Below are 20235 nucleotides of genomic sequence, written 5' to 3' on the forward strand. Positions count from 1 at the left end.
GGTGTCCACGTTGCCCCGCATGTACAAGGAGGCGGTGGTGGGGGGCCATCACCCCACAGGGCTCTCAAAGGACTGAGGCCAAATGCCTGCCGGGCTTCCCCTGCTCAGGCCCGGTGGGAGCAGGACAGCGGGACGTCTCAAAAGTCAAGGACCTTCAAAGGATGTGAAAGAAAATTCACACCAGAAGGGCTTCAGTTAGTGAGGAGAGATGGGAAACGCTGCAATCAGAGGCTCGCTGATGAGAGAGGGCAGGTACCACCTTACACCTAGTACCTGAGCAATCCGAAATCCGGGAGAGAGAGGGGGAGGGAGAGACAGAGAGAGTCTGGGCAGGACTGAGGGGCGGGCCCACCAGCTGCAGCCCCCACGAACCCCTGGAGAAGGCTGTCCTAGCCCCCATGAAGCCCTGACAAAGCCCAGCCCTGGACCCCATCATTCACGCCTGGAGCATCCCGAGAAGCAGGGCAGCAATGATGTTTATTGCAATCTTATCTATGGCCTCAGAAAATTGCAAGTGACCTAAAGAAACTGCAAGTGACAATAATAAAATGCAAACCTCCAGAGGAGGGTGGGTGTAAATTATGGGATCAGCCCTGTGGAATATTACGCAGCCATTAAAGCTGATAATTAGGAAGACTGGCAGCAGGCAAAGCTGCTGACCATCTCGGTTTGGGGCAGGCAGGATTCCTCTGCCCCTGGAGCACCTCCCAGCAAAGCAGTGTCTGCTTGTGGGCCAGGCTGATGGGAAGAGGGAAGCCAGCCCAGCTTCCTGGGAAGAACCTCTCCTCCTTTTATTTCAGTCCTATGAGGAGTGTTCCGTGTGCAATAAATAATGTCTTTGCTTATCTTAGGACCATGTTCCAGTAAATGAAGACGGCGGCACACGCCCTGAGCCCCGACTCCCTGCCAGAGACGCGGCATCGGACCAGAAAGAATGAGGAGGCGGCTCCAGGCTCACCCGTGCTCGGGGCGGGGAGGGTGCGGCAGGGCCCTGGGTGGGCGCTGGGCTGGCGGAGGCGGCCTCAGCTGGAGGCAGGGAGGGAGAGCAGAAGAGGGAAATGTGGTCCCTGCCCTTTCCCCGAGCTGTCTGCAGCCCCAGGACCCCCGGGAGGGAAATGGCTGAGTTGGGGGGCTGGAGGGGGGCTGGCAGAGAGGGTTAGAGGCCCCCAGGCTGGGGCACAGAATGACCAGGAGTGCACAGCATCTGGCCAGGGCTGAAGGTGGGGGTAGAGCATACAAGGGGCCTGGAGGATGGGTCAGAGCAGAGTCCCGGGGGCTGGGAAGGGCGGCAGAGGCAGAGGAGGTGGGAGCCATGGAGGGCTCAGGAGCAGGGCAGCAGCAAGTCTGGTGCTTCTTCTGGTGGCGCAGGGAGGCGGGTGTTGGAGTGGGGGTGGGTGGAGACAGCAGGACAGCGAGGTGACAGGACGCAGCCTGTCAGGACCGGGTCCAGGACGAGGGAGAGTTGGCAGCAGCAGGAGAGGGAGGGAGTGTAAGGGGGTCTCCCCAAGGAGCAAGTGGGGCCCCGACTTCACGCCCTGAGTCCTGATCTAGCCTCTGAGCTCGTTGCTGGCCAGGGCAGGCCACAAACATAGGTGTCCCAGCCACGGGAACAGGACAGCCATGAGCTGGGCCAAACCCCGGGCCCGGGTGGGTCTCCCGCCCCTGCAGGACGGCCTCAGCCCCGAAGGCCAGTAGCAGGCTCACTCAGCCGGTGGCCCCCCCAGCAGGAGGCCGTCTCACAGACGGCCCCGACTCACAGGGTGTCCGTGCAGAACAGCCTGCTGTCACCATTTGATAGATGGGAACACTGAGGTCGGAGCGGGCTGCTGACGCCTGGCTCCACCTTCCAAACACACAGTGGGTGGGAGGGCGGCCCCTGGGCGGGCTGTGTCCAGGCTCTTCCCCCCGCCCTGGGCCAGTGGTCCCCTGCTCAGACACCTCCCCTCGTTCACAGGTGAGCGACCGCGGCCCAGTGTGCGGCGAGAGCTGTCCCACGGTGGGCTCCGGGTGGTGCTGCTGGGCAGTCACAGGGCGCTGAGCTCGGGCAGGGCCTCCCCTGGACAGAGGAGGCCACCAGGCAGAGCCCCCCGGGGCGCAGGGAGGTTCCGTGTGTACAGCTCAGACGTGAAGGCAGTCAGTCCTCGGGGGATGCCAGCCACAACCGCTGTCACTGTTACTGACATGGAGAAGTGATGCCGGACCCTGTCGGGATGGGTGGGGGCAGAGCCAGGGCGGGAGACACAGGCCTGCGTGATCACGGACCGCACCCGTCCCCGCTAACACGGCCATCCAGTCGTGACCAGTCCCGGTGGCTTTGTCCCAGCCCTGACCACTTGGCAGCAGCCCTAGGGGGTCAGACGGCCAGGCTGGGGCTGGGGCAGGTCCGCAGAGGGTCTCCACGCCCCTGTCTGGTCCCTGCTGCATAAAGCCAGAGGAGACGGCAGGGATGCCGCTGGGGCTGCCTGTTTCCAGCCTCGGGGGGGCTGGGCGGGAGGGGCTCACTCCTGCCTGCCTCCCTCTGCTTCCCACCCCCCAGGAGGACGACAGGAAGGGCCCCCCCTCTATCCTGAGACGAAGCCCGCAGGAGCGCCACAGCCATGGGGCCGAGCCACGGAGGACCACGAGGCACGTGCGGTTCCGCGAGCCCCTGGAGGTGGCCGTCCACTGTAAGAGGCGAGCGGGCCAGGCGGGGTGGGGGGACATCACCCAGGATCTCACCGAGGGCTGTCCGCAGGGACCACAGTCACTGCCCTGCCCTCACAGGTGTAACCCCAATAAAACCCAGGCCCACGGGGTCGGTCTGAACAGAGTGCTGGTCAAAGAAACAGCAACTGGCAGGAAAAATAGAACCAGAGCTTCCCAAGTCATTACTGTCTTCCTGAAGAAAGGCCAGTGGGTAGGCGTTCCCAGAGCCCACCCGCTCTTCCTTCCCTCAGCTCCTCCCACCCCCTCAGCCTTCACTGCCCACCTCCCAAATTCTCCCCGCCCCCTGTCCCTAGGGTCCTGGTGCTGCTCCCAGAGCCCCCTCTCCACCCCAGTCTACCTCACTCCTTCTCCAGCCCTTCCCGTGGGACAGTGCCCTTGTATCAGCTAGCTATGCCTCGTAACAAATCAGCACAAACATAGCAGCTTCAAGCAACCCACGCTGATTATCTCAGTGGTCCCGTGGGTCAGGGTTCTGGGCGCAGCAAAGAACAAGGCAGGCATCAGGGTGTCAGCCAAGGCTGGGCCTCGCCTGAGGCTCGGGACCCTATTCCAAACTCACAGGGTTATTTGCAGAATTCGCGTCCTTGCAGCTGTTTTATATGACCCTCTTTTATAAAGAGCTCGCCTGATTAGGTCAGGCCCACCCAAGACAATCTCCCTTTGATTGACTCAGTCCGCTGTGGGGATTTCCATCACAGCTGCAGAACCCCTGCCCCTTTGCCATGTTCTGTTGGTAGAAGCAAGTCACAAGCCCCCCACACTAAGCAGAGGGGACCACACAAAGGTGAGGACCTGGGGGGATCGTGGGAGCATCTTAGATTCTGCTTCCACAGCCCCCCAAGGGAGGTGCTCCCTGAGTCCCACCAAGTTGCGGATAAAACTCACTCCCCCGACGTGTGTCAGTGTCTCCCTTGAAGGCCCATCGTAATTAAACGTCGGGTCCGGGCCTCCCGCAGGGGTCCTCACCCACCCTGCCCTCCCCGGTCCAGCCCCCAACCCCCAGAGCACAGCTCAGCACCCGCCTCCAGAGCTTCCCAGCAGCCCCAGAAGCAGACTCTCAGGTGGGGAGTCAGGGCCCAGACAGTCCGGGGCTGGTCTGGGGTCCCCCAGTGAGCTAAGTGGAATGGACAGGAGGTGGGGGATCCTGCCTGCCTCTCCAAAGTGCCATGCCCTGCTACCCCCCAGGACCCCTGCAGCCTCCTCCTCCCAGGCTGCTGCAGGGGACACCCCACACTCCCGCAGGGCCCCCGGAAGGCTCTGAGAGCAGCGCCAGCACCTGGAAGCTAGAATCTGAATCAGTGAGGCTGGGGCAGAACCCTGGGTGGTGCCGGGCAGCCTGGCCGGCCGGGGGATATGGACAGCCGGCCGGGTCAGGACCTACGGCGACCTGAGTCTCCATCTGTAAAGCGGGGAAGCTCTAGCTGACCCAGCCCGTCTTGGGGTCCTTAGGGTAGGCGGGTGAGATGAGGGGCCCCGGGGACTCTGGCTGGCGGAGGCAGCGAGCCTTCCGAGCGGGGTGACCCCCCGCTCCGCCCGAACCCACCCTCATTCTCCTCCCCAGACATCGCCTGCAGGGAGCCCTCCGCCATGGCCAGGGGTAAGTTCTGAGCCCTCGGCCCTCATCCCTCAAAGCCCCAGCCCACACGCTTGCCCAGCATAGCCCCAGCTCCAGGCCACGGCCAGATCCCCCACTGCTCCAGCCGGGCTCCCCACCCCGGCAGGGCCATGGGCCCCTGACAGTCACGGGTCGGCGGCAGCACCCCTGGGGTACCGTCTGCCCCCCTCACTCCTTCCCCAGGGAGGGTGCGAGGGCAGAGCCTACGGGAGGCCCTGTTGCAAGGAGATCGCAGGCCCAGATAGGGACGGGGAGACCCTCGCCACAGGGGCCCACCCGACGGGCAGCACCGAGGTGCCAGCCTCCGGGTGAGCCGTGCCCGCCCACCGCAGCCTCCCCACCAGCTCTGCAGGGAGGCGGGCGCCCAAGGGTCCTCACTGGGGCCGGGGCTCAGGCCCGCGGGCCGGGCTCACCAGTCCCCCTCGGCCCCAGCGCCCGGCCGGCGCAGGCCCCGCGACGGTGCCCTGATCCTGCGGCTGACGGCGTGCATCCTGCTGGTGCTGGCGCTGGGGCTGTGCTGCAGCCGGGCCGAGCCCGTGGCACTGGCCCTGGAGGACCTCCGGGCCCGGCTCCTGGCCCTCCGCGTGCGTCTGCAGCTCGTGGCCCTGGCCTGCTGGCGCCACCTCCTGCAGCTCTGATGGCCGGCGCTCACCTCCCCCGGGCCCAGGGGCAGCACTGCAGAGGGAGAGCCCCAGGTTGGGGCTGGGGGCTTGCAGACAGCCCTGAGCCCTGGACTCAGCGGGGCTGCTGCAGGCAGGGTGACTGGGAAAGCGGGCCCCACGGCTTGAGATCAGACGTGGGGTGCTGCGGCCTTGGATACGGCAGGCAGCCCCTCCTATTTCACGTTAGGGTGCCCTGTGAGGTTTTAGGGGAACAAGAATTCCACCACTGAAACTCAGGGACCCACAGGTTCCAGCCCCCAGGCTACCCCTCGGGCCCCTCCCTCGCCCCAGCGGGAACTCTTGGTGACTTTGGGCCCGGCCCGGATGTGGCCGTGTGTAGCCCCTCGAGGACGGGGACACCCTCCCTGTGTCTGTGGGAGTCCTGGGAGGAGGTAAAACCGGGCTTTTGCTGCTTGGGGCCTGCAGCCCAGACCCCGAAACCCCTGTGGGAGAGGCGCTGGCTGCGGGGTGGGGGGTACTCCCTCCTGCAGCCACGTGCAGGGCATGGCCCCGGAGCCCCCAGCTTGTCTGACACCTGCACCGGGCCCAACGCCTGGGGATCCCCTCTTGCCTAGCTGTCGGCCTGGGGGTGTGGCCGGCGCAGAGAGGACATCGGGGGGCCGAGAGGACCCCACCACCCTCAGGACACAGCCGTCTGCGCCAGGGTCCCAGCCGGCGCCGCGCGGCCTGGGAGTCCCATGACTGTGTAGACGCCGAGCCTTCAGCCCCGTTGCCAGGCCAAGGAGGCCACGTGATGACAGACCCCAGGGTCCCCTCAGACGCTGCATGGAGCGGGGCCCTGAACAAAGCAGGGAGGCCCAGGGTCAGACACCAGGAGGCACCGCTAGGGGAGAAGCTGCACCCCCGTAACTTTCAGACGAGCGTCTACGCAGCCGTGGGTGCCGTGCTGCGCCTCCCGCGGGCCTTCTCTAAGTATCTGTTCCCACGGCTTGCGTGGGGAGATGCTGATTCTCCATTAAAACACACTGCCACCTCCTTCAGTCTGGGGACTTTTACCCAAAGGGGGGAAATGGGGACTGATTTGCGGTGGGAGTCACTCCAGTGGCTGAAGCAGAGGTGGGCAAGCCGTCCCCTCTGGCCTCAGGGACCGGGGCGGTAGCTCCGGGGTCCCTTCGGGCTTCAGGACTTGGGGAGCCCCAAGTGGGGAGCCCAGCCGAGAGGGGTCCACCTCCAGGAGCGGTGGCCTAGGGGGACCACGGCGGGGCTCCGGGCCCTGGCCCTCTGGGACCCTCCAGCATCACACACCCCCCAGCCCTCCCCACCCCAAGCCTCATCTCACCCTGCCCCCTGAAGAGGATAAGCAGGTTAAGCCAAGTGCCACAGCCCTGGGGCAGGTACTGGGGGGCGGGGTGGGGCGGGGAGCCGCCCAGAAGGGGCTGGGCTGCGGCACTCCCCTCCTCATGGCCGCTGCACTCAGCTAAGGGCTGTTCGTTCATTGCAAAGACATGCTCAGCCCTGGAGGGTCCCAGAGACCATGACCCCCATTGTTTTCGGAAAAATATTGCTCAAGGCGTACCCGACAACCCCAAGAATTCCAAAATTTGAAATCCATCCTCACACCCGTGAAGTCTCGACAGGAAGCAGTGAGAACGGAACCCATGAGAAAATGTGCAGATGTGAGGGTACAGCCACTGTGGGGGAGGGGGACCAACTCCCAGTTCCTAGTAAGTTTCGAGAACTCCAGGAGCAAACACGGAGTGCAGTGCTTTAAGTCTTAAATCGAAAGCAGAGAGAACAATGGAGAAAAGGCAAACTGGAGGCGGAGAAAAGACGGGCAAAGAGATTCCTGCTTGTCCACTTTAGAGGCTCAGGTATTTTTGTTTCTATTTTGACTTGAGAAATGGATGGATACATTTAAGTTTAAGAATCTTTACTTTCAATTAAGCCAGAAGTGGAAGTAAAACACGATGTCCATTATCAAACAGCAGCGGGGAGAAGCAAGGCATCATGGAAGCGATCAGGTGGACCCACCTCAGGAGCCTCAGAGGCACGGCCACCCCTCCTGTCCAGCCCCGGAGGGTCCGTCCCCTGCCCACTGCAAGGGCGCGCGGCTCCTGTCCCAGTACCCCCTCCCCGGGGCCAGCTGTACCTTTCCCAGAAGCCCCCAGGGTGGGGAGGTCTGGGGGTGCCGGTGCAGCCAACCAGTGTGTCAGCGACAGGCCCGCTCTGTAAGTGCATGCAGGTGTCTGCTAGCCTGACCAAGGTGCTGCTCAGGCCAGCTCCAGGCCACCCACAAGTGTCAAATCCGCAGCAGACCCTCAGGCTCCAGAAGCCCACATCCTGGCCCTGCTCCTCCCTCCAGGGCCCAGACAGCTGCTACCTGATGGGGGACAAGGCAGAGCCACCCCACCTTCTGCTGGAGACCAGAAACTGTCCAGGGCCAGACAGGGTCCCCACGGCCAGTGGACTAGGGCGGGCGCATCCCCTCGGGGGCCTCAGGTTCTGTCAAAACACCTCCCCAAGGACCCTGCTGCTCTTCCCAAAACTCTCAGCCAGGCCCGGGGCCAGAGCATCTGAGATGCCAGGAACCTCAGTCGCCCTGGTCCCAAGCCCCCACTCCCAAAAGGTGCCAGCCGAGCAGCGTCATGACAAGTGACCTGCAGCCTCACCTCCCGGGCCCAGGCTGCCCGCCACACCTGGCACCTTGACCCAGGCCCAGATCCGTGGCCTCTGGACGCCCCGTTGCCCCGCTTTTTGGGAGACTGAACCATCCACTGGTGGTGAGAGCCATGGACATGGGGAGCTGGGGGCTCACCTTCCCCTGGAGGATGGGGGGCAAACTAGCACGCGGGCCACACCAGGAAACTATTTACTAAGCTCAGGGGAGGGGCGGGGCGTGCTTACACTTCGGGCACCCCAATCCCGGACAGGACACGGACGACAGGATGCGGAAGCCGGGGAGCCCCGAGAGGAGGGGGGGCCACAGCCAAGCAGCCCCCTGGTGGCTTGTCACCGAGCCCCAGGGTCCCAGTTCCCCTCCCAGCTCCTCCACCTGCTGCCGAGGGGGCAGGACCGTGCCCTCGAGGCCTCCTGAGTTGGGAAGGCAGCCCCCTCCTCTGGGGTGCAAGGGGCCCTGGGGGCACCCGGGGACGGGGTTGCAGACAGCTGCCCGCTCTGGTCTCCACCCATACCTGCACACTCCCACACACCTGTGTATGGGCGCCCACCTGCGCGCTCAGACCTCGCCATGCAGGCCCATGTGCACACACACACACGCACACCCTCACCTGCCTCACATGCACACACACACCACAGTGGCACCTGGCCCCCGATCCCCTGCGAAATGGCACCTCCACATCTGGAATCCATGTCTCCGACCCCAAGTCCAGGCCCAGCCCACACGGGGGCCCCCCAGGCCTCCCCAGGCAAGTCCCCAGGACACCCACGAAGCCACCACCTGACCCCAGGCCCAGCCCCCCGTCCCTGTGCTTCTTGAGCTGAGACGAGTCTGGACCCCGGGGCTCAGGAGCCGCAGCAGAGTGGACTCAGCCCTGGGTGGGGACCACCCGGGGCCAGAGGGCGGCTCCGTCCCACACTCGCCTCTGTCTCGCAGGTGGTGGGATTCTTGTCCACACGCGGCTCAGGCTGGGAACGGGGCGCCTGGTGAGGGGGTCGCTCAGTACACGCAGTGCCAAGGGGAGGCATGCAAGTCGCGGGGGGCCGGGCAGAGCCCCGGCCGCGGCCCCAGGGCAGGCCATGTGCCCTGGACGGGGTGTCCGGGGCCAGGCCTAGATGATGGCACTCTTCTCGCCCTGGAAGGAGGCGTGGGGGGCCGGCCTGGCCAGCAGCAGCTCCTTCTCGTGGACCAGCTTGTCCAGCAGGTCCTCCTGGCGGTAGTTGTGGTAGACTTTCAGGAAGGCCAGGATGGTGATGGCCAACCAGGCCAGCCACGAGGCCCAGAGGCCGAACTGTGGGGGGCAGAGGGTGGGGTGAGGGGGCCAGCCAGACCCAGTGGCCACCACCCACCCCCCGGGAAAAGGACAGACCCGCTGGGGAAGGAACGAGGTGCTGTGGGGACAGGACAGGACGGGGACGTCAGCCCCGGCATCTGGCGGCCCTCCCGGCCCCCAAGCTGTGCAAACGCTTTGGGAACTGCCCACGCTCGCACCCCGACAGGACACGCGAGGAGCTGGGGCCGCTCGGCTCCAAGGGAGCTCGTTTCATCCGTAATGGAGCCTCTTCCAGTCGCCGGAAGAAATTGACCTTTATCTGCTGTTTCCAAACAGTTGAAGGGGAAACAGTTTAATCAGAACCAGCCTCGAGCTGCAACTAAACTGACACAGTTGAGGGTGTTTGTCCTCAGACTTAGCCTGTACCTTCCTTGAGCTGATCGGCATAAATTCCATAAATTCAGGCTGGAACATTTCCCACTAAATTTGTGTGAAGGTGTCTCTGGCAGGCTCAGCTCATCTCAGCTGGACCCACACGACATCCAGCACCCTCCACAGGCCTCCTCACCATAGAAAGAGTCCTCAGACCAGCCACTGGCCAATGCGGGTCCAGAGGTGGACCTGCAGGCTGGTGAGCCCTGCCCCGTGCTGAAAGGACCCACCCCCTGCCCGGGGGGCCCCGTCATCCTTGCCATCAGGGTCATCGTCAGGGTCAGAAGCAGATTTTGAGGGACAGGCCCTCTCTGACCACATGTCCCGACATGCCTGTGTTCCAGCAGACAGGGTCCCCAGAGTTGCCCTGTGGTCTCCTGGAGGGTAGGGGACGAAGCTGATACAAGGGCAGGACTGGAGGAGAAGGGTCTCCCCGACAGTGGCTGGGGGGCTCCTCCAAATGCAGGGGCGGACCCCCTCCCGGGACACCCTTCCTCAGACACTGCCTCGGCATCCCTCTCTGGGGACCCACTGTTAGCCCTCAAGCGTCTATCTGAGGGCCCACTTGGTGCCAGGACCAGAATCCAGACTCCCGGGCCCGGCACTGCAGACCCAGGATGACGCCCGGCTTCCTTCCCAGCACCACCCAGCACAGGGCCACCCCCTCACTCCCCAGGCCTCCCCGCTTCTGCAGTTAGCTCAGAAGCTAGCTGTTCCCTCCTCCTAGGATGCCCCACAGCCCACCCCTCCCCACCCCCTGCAAACATCCTCTCAGTCTCCAAGATCCAGCCGTCCGCCAGGAAGCCTTCCCGACTGCTCCCCCAGCCCAGTGCTCACCCAGCTCTATCTCCTCTGCCTGGTACCGTCCTTAGCTACGAGTGTGTTTCCTGCCCCGGCTGGGGTGAGGGGGTGGGCTGTGTACTCGTGAATGTTCAGCAGTGAATGACCCCCTGCCCGACAATGCACGCCTCCCTTCTGCCTGGGCAGCTCCACCCACCTGGGCCATCGCGAACTGATCATAGAAGGCAGAGTTGTCCACGTTCAGTTCCAAATCGATGTCCTGGAGCTCTTCGCAGCTAAAATGGCAAGACGCAGGGTGGATGGGGACTGCTGGGGGACCAAGCATGGGGGGGAGCAGAGCATCACCCCCGAACGGCGAGGGGCTGCCCCCAAGGTGGGGCAGACAGGTGGGGTGGGGCAGGGAACCTGCAGGCCCGGCCCCCATCTGGCGCTGGACAGTGGGGGCCACCAGCGCTGCCTGTCACTCTCCTGGAGACTCCAGCCTTGGCCCCCACAGCTCCACAGCACTGCAGAGCCAGGGGCCTCAGAAGCAGGGGCGCAGAGCTGCTGCTTCTAGCCCCTTGGTCCCCGGACTGAGCTACACAGTAGCCCGGCTGAAGCGCCATGGGCATCCATGGGGGCAGCCCCACCCACCTGACCCACTCACTCTTCACCTCCTGGGGCTGGCGGCACAGGCCAATGTAACCAGCGGGGAATAGCAGGGCAAACTGCAACGTGCTGGTGACCTGTACAAGCTCCTTGTCTGTAGACAGGCTGGGCCAGGCCAGCCTCAGAAGCCTGGAGTGAATGAGGCCTGGGCTCAGGGGCCCGTAGCATCCCGAGATGGCAGGACACGTTAACGGGAGCGTGAGGCCTGGAAGAGGGAGGCCCAGAGGTCCAGGCAGGCCCTGGAAGGGGGTTTAAGGGCTGGAAATGGAGTTTGTGAGGGTAAAGAAACTCTTTCTAGAGAAGCCCAAGGCCATACCCAGGGGCCTGCCCATGCTCTGAGGGCTCTGGGGGGTCGAGGGGGAGTGGGGTGAGAACGCAGGTGGCCGGGGGCCCATCAGGCAGGGCACAGCTCAGCATGGGCAAGACCCCAGCCCACAGAGGGGCTGCCCTGGTGTGGACCGCAAAAGAGTCACCCACACAGGGTGCTTGAACTTTCCTCTGTTGTGTGCCCCAAGCTGCTACAGAGGCACCCCGGGGACCCCCAAGGTGAAGGTGCAGGGTAAGCAGGTGGATGCGCCCCGCCCCCGCCCACTTCGGATCTTCTGTCCATTCTATACTTTAAGGTTCCAGATCTGATTTTTCTTAAAGAAAGAATCTGGAGTCTCTGGAAGAGGTAACCCCAGGGTCCCTGCCTTTCCAGGGGAACGGCCTGGGGCACCAGATGATGCCCCTTAGGGCTGGGCAGTGGGCAGCCCTTTGCTGGGGGTCAGGCAGTCACCATGCTCCACCGTGGGCCGCCCCCAAGCCAGAGATGGCCCCTGGCTCAGGGCCCAGAGCATCCGTCCCAGCCCTGAAGGCCTCTGTCCCCGACACCCTCCGACCAGAAACTTCCACTCCCGCCCCTCACCGTCCCCACCCCCTCCATGCTTACATTCCACACCCTCCTCATTACCACACCTGGGCCCAGGCCTCTGCCCCCAACAGCAGCACAGGGCCGGCTCTCCAGGGCCTTCCGGGACTTGGAGCCCACCCTAGGGGGTCCTGTCACCCAACCGCGTGCCAGCAATGACGGGGAAGCCGGAACCTCCGACTTCCTGGGCCTCCAACCCCCCCATACCCCGATCCACCCCCAGGGTTTGTGGGGCCCTGCTATTGTGTGAAGCTGCTGTGGGCTCCCTGAACTGGGGAGGAGGTATGGGCCCCAGGGCAGGGGTGGCCAGGTGTGCACAGGATGGGGATCAGGCGGGATGAGCAAAGCTGCGGGCTCAGGGTGGGGTTCGTGCAGGAAGCCATCATCCTAGGAAAGGCGGGCGGGGCCCAGGGCGCACCTGTGGGGCACGGTGCCCTTCTCAGTGACAGCATCACACCACATGCTGAAGCCCACGCTCACGATGGTGCTGGCGATGAAGACCAGGCAGACCACGAAGGCGCTGACCAGCAGGTTCAGAAAGGCGTGGAGGAAGGAGCTGCAGCGAGGGTGGGAGGGGCGGTCACCGCGCCACCCCCGTCTCCACAGCACCCCTGCGGGCCAGGCGGCAGCAGGAAGGCAGCCCCCGACCCGCGGGTTCCCAGCTGGGGTCTGGGCCCCAGATGACGGGGTAGGGCCAAGCGGGGCCACCAGAGGTCGCTTCCCCTCCGGCAGCGTTCCTCACCCCACAGGCCCACGTGCCAGCCAGAACTGCCCAGCCCATCCTCCCAAAGCCCGGGACTGGGGACCGTCTTATAGCAGAGTCACGGCCACCATTCAAACCCAAGGCCGCCTGGTTCCGAAGCATCAGAACCAGCACCCATGCTGAAAAGGTCAGACAGCATTTCAAGGTGGATCACCCTCGCGGGCACCCACCAAGGCCATTTACCCACACAGTCATCAATGCGGCTGGCCTGCACCTGCCTGGGGGTCTGTGACCCTGCTCTGATTTCTCCACTGAAACCTGAAAGGCCAAGGGGTGACCAGAGCGGGCACCTGGGGGACCCAGGAGGCAAGGCCAAGAGGGCAGAGCTCGCTCAGGGCCAGGCTGCAATGCCCCATGGGGTCAGGGCCTGTCCAGGGTCCATGGGAGCACGGCTCCCACTGGGGTGCTTTCAGAGGGCGCCGACGTTTGCCCTCCAATGGCACGGCCGGTGGGGGGAGGGACGTGGTGGGAACACCCGCCCACTAGACTCTCCTGCCGGCCCACAAGCATCCACCGTCCCACCATCTCCAAAACACCCCCTGGAGATCCAGAGTCCTGCAGGAGAGCAGTCGGCCGAGCTGATGCCACAGGGGGCAGGGGGCGCAGGGCTGCCCCACGGCAGGGTTGGGGTGGGCAGAGGGAATGCCCCCACGTGGGACAGCAGCCTAGACCTACATCTAACCTGCTGCAGGTCTGATGTGGACATCAGTGCTTGCAGTACATTGAATCTGAGGGAAATGACTGACCAAATCTGGCTTCACGGGGAACATTCACTAAACGAGGTGTCAGCTGGGGTTTCAGCCAAGAAAACATCAAAGCTGTCGTCACCGGACGCGGTGACTCAGCCGAGGCCGAGCAGCGATGGACGCACCGCTCCTGCGTCTGTTGTTTCTTTCATTTATCCACCCGTCCGACGCTTTCTGGGCCTCCACCCACCCTGTGCTGGGCCCCAAGGACAGTGCAGCATGGATGCCGCAGTCCCGGCCCAGGAGCTGCCTCAGAAAAACGGGCAGATGGTAAACCGAGGTCACCAGTGCCCGACTCACAGCACAAATGACCGGGCTGCTTTGTCACAGCCGGGACCGTCCGCATCCCCAGGGAAAGATCCCTCAGGGCTGCTATCGACAGGCCCAATCCAGGGCCGCCCTGCTGAGTACCAAGGCTGGGAGGGCTTGAGCCACCCCGACAAGAGCGTCAGAGGAGGGGCGAGCATGTTCCTAAAACCCCAACATCACACCTGAAAGGGCCGGGACTGCGGGTCTGGCCCCATGTTTGCACTCGCACTCCTGCATACACGTGGGGCCTCCACACCCAGGATCCAGGCCAAGGGGACGAAGGTGAGAGCCATGCGCAGGGAGCTCCACGCCTGCCACAGCCCCCCATCCGCAATTCTCCAAAGGCTGGCCCTGCACCCACCGGGCATCCGTGGTCCTTGCCCAGCTCAGTGTCACGGTTGTGTGTTTACTGTGCTTGAGTCTCAAGCTGCCCACGCCCTGCTGTGTCTCACCCTGTGAGGGTGGCACCATAATTCCTGCCCGAACTGGACCATCGTGGGCAGCTGCTCTTCAGATCACGTCCCGTCCATTCTCCGCCTGGGGGGCCGAACGGAGGGGGCCACCCTCTCCCTGGCTCCTGGTTGCATCCACTAATGGGGTCCCGGGGGGACGTGACAGTGGGGATGGGGGGTGTTCATCACCAGGTCCCTCCTGGGGTCAGCCTCAGGCTGGCGGTGTCCCTCCACCAAAGGTTGTCCCTCTGGGCGGCCTCATCCACGTAACCCTGCCCAGCCCCTCGGCCGGGCATGGTGACAGGGTCCCACACCTGGCCCACACCTTAGTCTTCAGGTTTTCCTCACTTGGGCGGTCATCAATCTCCACCTGGGACCCTGATGGACACAATTCTGAACTGCAAAATCCATCTGGCCCTGAGAGTTCGAATTAGGGGCCAGGGGCCTATAGTTATGAAGAGAGGTACGTTATGGCCCATCCCCCACCAAAGCTGTCACCGAGCAGAGGCAGTGTCAAGCCCGGTCTGCCCTTTGCCAGCTGTGCGACCTTCACTCTGCAAGGCACTCTGGGGGCCTCAATTTCTGCTCTGTAACATCAGATTACGGTGGGAACTGAGGGAGCTTATGTGGGTAAAGGGCACGTAGCTGCGGGGCGACTCATGAGCTCTCATCCCCCCAGGACAGACCTCAGCCCATCATCCAGGCCGGGTCGGGCTCACTGCCCTCTGACCCCCAAGCCAGGGGCACACCTGGAGCCCTCGGGCTGGGGCCTGTGTTGCCACAGAAGATGGGTTGCGGGAAGCAGGGATGGAGAAGCTGCTGAGTGACCCTTGGGAACCAGATTTGGAGACGGGTTCACGGTCAGCTGTGCCCCCCGTGGGGCAGCGTGGGGCTGGGTGCGGCTGGGGGGTTGGGGAAGGCCCAGCCCACTGGAGCCCCCCTTCCCAGGAGCTGGTGCTCCAAGGAAAGCAGAGGTTACGCAGAGCCTACGCCCCTGGCATCTCCATCTTGGATGGACACTCGGCTCCAGCCAAGGAGAACATGGCAGTCCCAGGGAGGCCAGGGACGAGCTTCCACAGGCAGAGCAAAGGAGCAGGCCGCTCTTGGCACAGAAGTCCAGCCCCCTGGGACGGCCGGTTCCCTAGGTGCCCTCCGTCCGCTGACAGCCCTCTGCCGTCCCCCCAGGAAGCCTGTCCGCAGAGGGGCTTGTGGGAGGAGGGACGGCCAGGGTGCAGAGGGCAGGCCAGCGGGGGACCAGCCGGCGTCAAACCCTGCTCCTTCTCGCTGGGGGGGCCCCAAGCCCATCCTGCACCGAATTCTAGAGGCCCAGGAGGGCCCCTCACCCCGCGTGCACAGCAGTGCCCTCGTGGGACCCCTGGCACAGCGGGCCTGAGACACAGCCGACCCGTCGGAGAGCTGCCCCTTCCCACCTCTGAGGGCGATTTACAGCACAGTCTCTGAGAGCCAGAAACCACCGACACTCCGGCCGCATCCCTATTAAATGGGCACAGTTTTGGGGTCTCCATCCCACGAGACAGGGAAGGGCCCGTGCTGGGGTCCTGCCAGCCAGCAGCCTCCTCTTGCCCTTCCCGTCGGCTTCTGGTCATTTCCTTGGCATGTGCTCTGGCTTTACAGATTTCTGAAGAATCGGGTGTGTGGGAGCCTCCCTTGGCCCCGGCCCCCCAGCGTTCACAACACGACTCCCACCCCCTCCTCCCAACGACAGGCCAGGGCAGCGGTCAGGAACGGGAGCCCAGCACTCACAGGGTTAACTTCATCTTTCTCCCGCTGCCTCTCAGGGTGCCCCGCCTGGATGTGCCATCTCCATGGCGACAGCTATCCTGGGAAGCCCTGGGAGCGATCTGCAGGCTGAGGGACACGTGTGGGCAGGCAGATGGGCTGTTTTAACCCAGCACTCCCCAGCCGTCAGTCACAAACCACTGCAACCTGGACCGGCAAAGCTGCCGGCTCCCAGGCCCAAGACTCACCCTCAGCTCAGCCAGGGGCCCGAAACAGCAATGACCCCGGAAGCCACAGGTGCCACTGATCCACTCACTCCTTCCCCCAGCCAGCAACCGGGATGACACCCCCTGTACAAAAAGCTGCCCCGACACCTTACTCTCCACACCCCCGGGCACAAGCCATCAGGGGTCCCCAATTTGCACAGAGACACACTGCACGAGGAGGGAACTGGCACCACGGACACTGCGTCTGACCACGAGCTCGAGACCCAGCCGTGAGCCCCTCACACAGATCAAAGTGTAGGGTTCCACCCTGGGTCTCGGTCTGAGGTTGGACTCTTAGGAGAATTAGGGTGCACACTAAACCCTAAACAGGGAGGGCCCTCTAAAAACCCAAGTCTAGGGCTTCCCTGGTGGCGCAGTGGTTGGGAGTCCGCCTGCCGATGCAGGGGACGTGGGTTCGTGCCCCGGTCCGGGAAGATCCCACATGCTGCGGAGCGGCTGTGCCCGTGAGCCATGGCCGCTGAGCCTGCGCGTCCGGAGCCTGTGCTCCGCAACGGGAGAGGCCACAACAGTGAGAGGCCCGCGTACCGCAAAAAAACAAACAAACAAAAGAACCCAAGTCTAAGGAGGGCAGTGGTGTCCTTCATGGGCCGGATGTCCGGTGGCCATCAACACCCCTGAGAGCCATCGTCCATCACACTGCTCTCTCTACCTGCCCGTCCCTGTACCCGCCCAGCACCTGCTCGCCTGGTCTATGCAGCTTGACCAACAACTGTGCTGGAATTGGCTGCCCTCAGCTGACCGTCCTGCCCGTGGCTGGATGAGGCAGACCCAGCCTTCCCACAGGTCCAGACCTGGCTGACACAGCGAGCCCAGAGGGCTGAACCCTTGGTCAGACTGTCTGCAAAGGCATCAGGGCCCGTGAGTGGCTGTGAAGCAGCAAACCTCAAGGGGCAGGAATCTTGCTGTCATTCACTCAACAATCACTAATTTGGTGACTCCTGGGCACCATGCCCCGTGCTCAGCCCTGAGCACACAGAGGTGAACAAGGTATGTGTGCACTTTGGGTTCAGCCAGCCCAGGGTCCCCTCAGGTGCATAGCCATGGACTGGACATCCACAAGAGTTTTGACCTGCTCCTACAACCCAAACTAAGAAGAAAGGATGACACTTGTGACAGATGTCATCACAGCTGACCAACTGCCAACTGGCTTGCGTGGTGGACAGGGTGGGAACAGGCAGCGGGACAACCCTGTGGCCTTGGGCCGGAATTCCTGATGGCTGAGAAGGACATTCTGCAACAGATGTCCCTGGAGAAGAGAAGCGTGGCCCAGCCTTGGCTGCCATGGTCGAGGCCGTTGGTGGCAGGACAGATGAGCCCCTAGGACTGACGCAAAGGGACAGAGGACCCTATGTGTTCCTCCAACCAGGCCACCTCCATGGGAGCACAGGTTCCCTCTGTCCTCAGAGGACGGGCACAGTGAAAGAGCACAGGGAGGCATGTACACTCCCAAGCCTCAGTTTTCTGTCTTTAAGATGGGGATGGGGATGGTTTCACAGAGCTGATGGACACCTTCTATGAGATGACAAAGGACAGAAGCTGTCCCTAGGTTCCTAGGTTTGCTGCCCAACTTGTGTGAAACAGGCGGTCCTGCGTGACCAGGATTCCTTCCTTGCAGGTTCTGGGCTCTTAGCTCCCAGCCTCTGGTGGTGCCTCTGAAGTCTCCCACCACTCGGAGCCACGGGGGGCTGGGACCCACCTAGAGAGCTGCTTACACATCCTCACCAGGTAGACCCTGAATGCCTTGAGGCCACCTGTCTTGTAGGGACAAGCTGCAACCATGGACGTCAGCTGATGACCAAGCCGTGGCCCCCGCCCGGCCTGTGCCCACTGCCCTCAGCTTCCCAGCCTGAAGGGACCTCAACCTACCCCGCCTGCTGACCGCCCCTCCTCTGCCTCAGACCCTGTCTCGTAATCAGAGATGCTTCTCCAGCCCCAACCTGTACTGGAGACTCCGACCGGGCGCCACGTGGGCTTGGCACCGCAGGTGCAGATGTGTCTCAAAGCCTCCTCGGGACACCAGCCATCGTGTGGGTGGAGGGAAGGAGAAGCAGGGCAGGCGCCCCCCGGGACTGGCCCGGGCTCACCCTGGGAAGAGCTCCCACCCCACACACAGCACCCGGAGGACGCCCCGGGCTGACACATGGCTTCTGCAGACCCCGAATGCAGAACTTTCGTGCACTGGCTTGAATTGCATCCCCTGACAACGTATGCCCACATCTGCACCCCCAGTACCTGTGAATGTGACCTTATTTGGAAATAGGGTCTTTGTGGGTGTCATCAAGCTAAAGATCTCAGGATGAGGTCATCCTGGATTTAGGGTGGGCCCCAAATCCAATGACTAGCATCCTTATGAGAAGAAGGAAAGACAGAAGAGGCCATGTGGAGAGGGAGACAGAGATTGGAGCGACAAAGGCCTAAGCCAAGGGACATCACGGGTTGCAGCGGCCGCCAGGAGCTAGGAAGAGGCCTGGAAAATATTAACCCCCCAGAGGGAACCAACCCTGACAACACCTTAATTTGGGGCTTCTGGCCTCCAGAACTGTAAGAGAATAAATTGTCTTAAGCCCCAGTTTGTGGTGCTCTGTTACAGCAGCCCCTGGAAACTCATACACATGGGTTGCTTGGATTTCACCCCTCTCCCCCCGCCTCAGCTGTCCCTTTCCTCCTCAACCTGCAGCCCCCCTTCCTCTCTCCAGCCCCTTTCTCCATGCCAAAGCCAAGCTAAGAGCTCTCAGGAGTCCCTGCCCACTCACAGCCTCAGAGCCCAGCCCCCCGGAAGAAGTGAAAAGCCGCTAAAAGCTACCAGCATATGATGCATGGGGGTGAGGGTGGGGGCAGAGTTTGGGAGAAGGCGTGGACTTCCCACGTAGATGCGAGGGCAGGCAGCAGGCAGGAGCGGCCTCCCGGGACCTCTGCGGGAGACCTGGCCGCTCCAGGGCGCAGGGATCCACAGCCTGGGCGTGGGTGGGGCGGGCCACACAGGGTCCCACAGGGGTAGAGGCCCAGGGAGTGTTACTGGCTGAGAACCCCAGCCCAGGGACCCACATCCCACTCTCTCACAAAACAGAGCCAGGACAGGACAAGGTGAAGAGAACAATGGAGGCGGGGTGGGGGGGAGGGGGGCGGAGGCTAGCGGGGCCCCACACACCTGCTGCTCCCTCTCCCCCATCCCCCAGCCAAGGTGTGTGCCATAGCGGTGGGCCTCGAGGGCTTCCCTCCGGCTTTCCTTCCCAGGAGGCTGGGAACGGGGGAGTATCCCCTGTTAGCCGGGTCGGCCCCCTGCCTGCCTGGTCCCTCCCCCTCCACCCGGAGCTGGGAGCAGGCCAAACCCGGCTGGGAGCTGTCCGCGGTGCTGACGGGCGTGGGCCCCGCTGGGCCAGAGAGGGAGGCCCAAATCGGTTCCGAGATGACGAGGCAACACTTGCACCCCGGGGTGTGGGTGGTGATGCGCGCTTGGAGAGGGAAGCACTGTCCTGGTACGGAGAACGCCATGGCCCCTCGGTTCTGCGTGTAGACAAAGGGCAGTTTCCGTGGAAGTGGTGAGGGCCGATGGTTGATATTTTCGGGCCTCTGAGACCATGGGGAGACGCAGGGACTCACCCTCCTCCTTGTCAGGGAGAGCCTGGGACGCTGTGGGCACGGAAGGGGGGCCGTGCCAGGGGTAAGGGCTGCGTCTGTCGGTGCAGGGCAGCTGCGAGGCCCCCACTTACCCCTCGTGTCCCTTGCAGAGGAAGAAGAGCGTGCGCCAGGCGTGCGCCGCGGCGAGCAACAGCGAGAGGAGGCTGGCCAGCAGGCTGAAGCGGCAGGCGGCCGGCGGGCCCCACTCCTGCACGGTGAAGCGCTCGCCCTCCTGCGCCGTCAGGTTGGCGCTCAGCCACATGCCCTCGGTGAAGAGCAGGCAGCGGCCGCGGAAGTCGTGGCCATTCTCGGACAGCGGCACCACCACCACGAAGCTGAACAGAAAGGCCAGGAAGTAGCAGACGCACTGCGCGAAGAGGAAATTGTTGAGCGCCATGGCGGGGCCAGGCGGGCCGAGGAAGCGGCCGGAGGAGGCCGCGGGGCTGGCTGGCGACGCGGGACGAGGGGCGCAGGCCGGGAGACGAGGCCGCGGGAGTCTCCCGGCGCCGCGCGCAAGCCAGGCCGGATCCGCGCGGGAGGCTGCGCAGTGGCGGCGCCGGCGGGGTCCTGCGCGCCCCGCCCGGGACGCGTGCGCAGCGGCCGAGCGCGGGCCGCGCCTGCGGTCAGCACCACGG

General features: G+C 63.7%; 2 protein-coding genes across 3 annotated transcripts; one reads left to right on the forward strand and one right to left on the reverse strand.

The window, feature by feature from the left end:
* Positions 1-603: 603 nt before the first annotated feature.
* Positions 604-4973, forward strand: C2H14orf180 (chromosome 2 C14orf180 homolog). Of its 2 annotated transcripts, none has more exons than XM_022575949.3 (4): positions 604-978; positions 2537-2666; positions 4268-4303; positions 4754-4973. In XM_022575949.3, the coding sequence occupies exons 1-4, from the start codon at positions 868-870 to the stop codon at positions 4957-4959; spliced, it is 483 nt and encodes a 160-aa protein (XP_022431657.1). In that variant the 5' UTR covers positions 604-867; the 3' UTR covers positions 4960-4973. The 2 variants fall into 2 exon arrangements, with proteins under 2 accessions (XP_022431657.1, XP_089762427.1); XM_089906301.1 differs by having other exon boundaries at positions 2540-2666.
* Positions 4974-8648: 3675 nt separating this feature from the next.
* On the reverse strand, positions 8649-19997 carry TMEM179 (transmembrane protein 179). Its single transcript, XM_022575948.2, has 4 exons — positions 19693-19997; positions 12104-12241; positions 10324-10402; positions 8649-8912 (listed from the first exon to the last, which is right to left on the reverse strand). The coding sequence occupies exons 1-4, from the start codon at positions 19995-19997 to the stop codon at positions 8733-8735; spliced, it is 702 nt and encodes a 233-aa protein (XP_022431656.1). The 3' UTR covers positions 8649-8732.
* Between the last annotated feature and the right edge of the window lie 238 nt (positions 19998-20235).

Source organism: Delphinapterus leucas, chromosome 2 (genome assembly GCF_059928025.1).
Source record: "Delphinapterus leucas isolate spDelLeu-1000000601 "Yukka" chromosome 2, BTC_Dleu_Yukka2, whole genome shotgun sequence".
In the NCBI taxonomy this organism is placed as follows: Eukaryota; Metazoa; Chordata; class Mammalia; order Artiodactyla; family Monodontidae; genus Delphinapterus; species Delphinapterus leucas.

Excerpts from the sequence above, each read along its gene's own strand:
- TMEM179 (XM_022575948.2), bottom strand. The coding sequence starts at position 19,997 with ATGGCGCTCAACAATTTCCTCTTCGCGCAGTGCGTCTGCTACTTCCTG. Across the intron at positions 10,403-12,103 it reads AAGGGCACCGTGCCCCACAG|CTGCGAAGAGCTCCAGGACA; the intron begins GTGCGCCCTGGG and ends TTGCCATTTTAG. Across the intron at positions 8,913-10,323 it reads ATCAGTTCGCGATGGCCCAG|TTCGGCCTCTGGGCCTCGTG; the intron begins GTGGGTGGAGCT and ends TGCCCCCCACAG.
- C2H14orf180 (XM_022575949.3), top strand. The coding sequence starts at position 868 with ATGAAGACGGCGGCACACGCCCTGAGCCCCGACTCCCTGCCAGAGACG. Across the intron at positions 979-2,536 it reads CCGTGCTCGGGGCGGGGAGG|GAGGACGACAGGAAGGGCCC; the intron begins GTGCGGCAGGGC and ends CCCACCCCCCAG. Across the intron at positions 4,304-4,753 it reads GCCCTCCGCCATGGCCAGGG|CGCCCGGCCGGCGCAGGCCC; the intron begins GTAAGTTCTGAG and ends CCTCGGCCCCAG.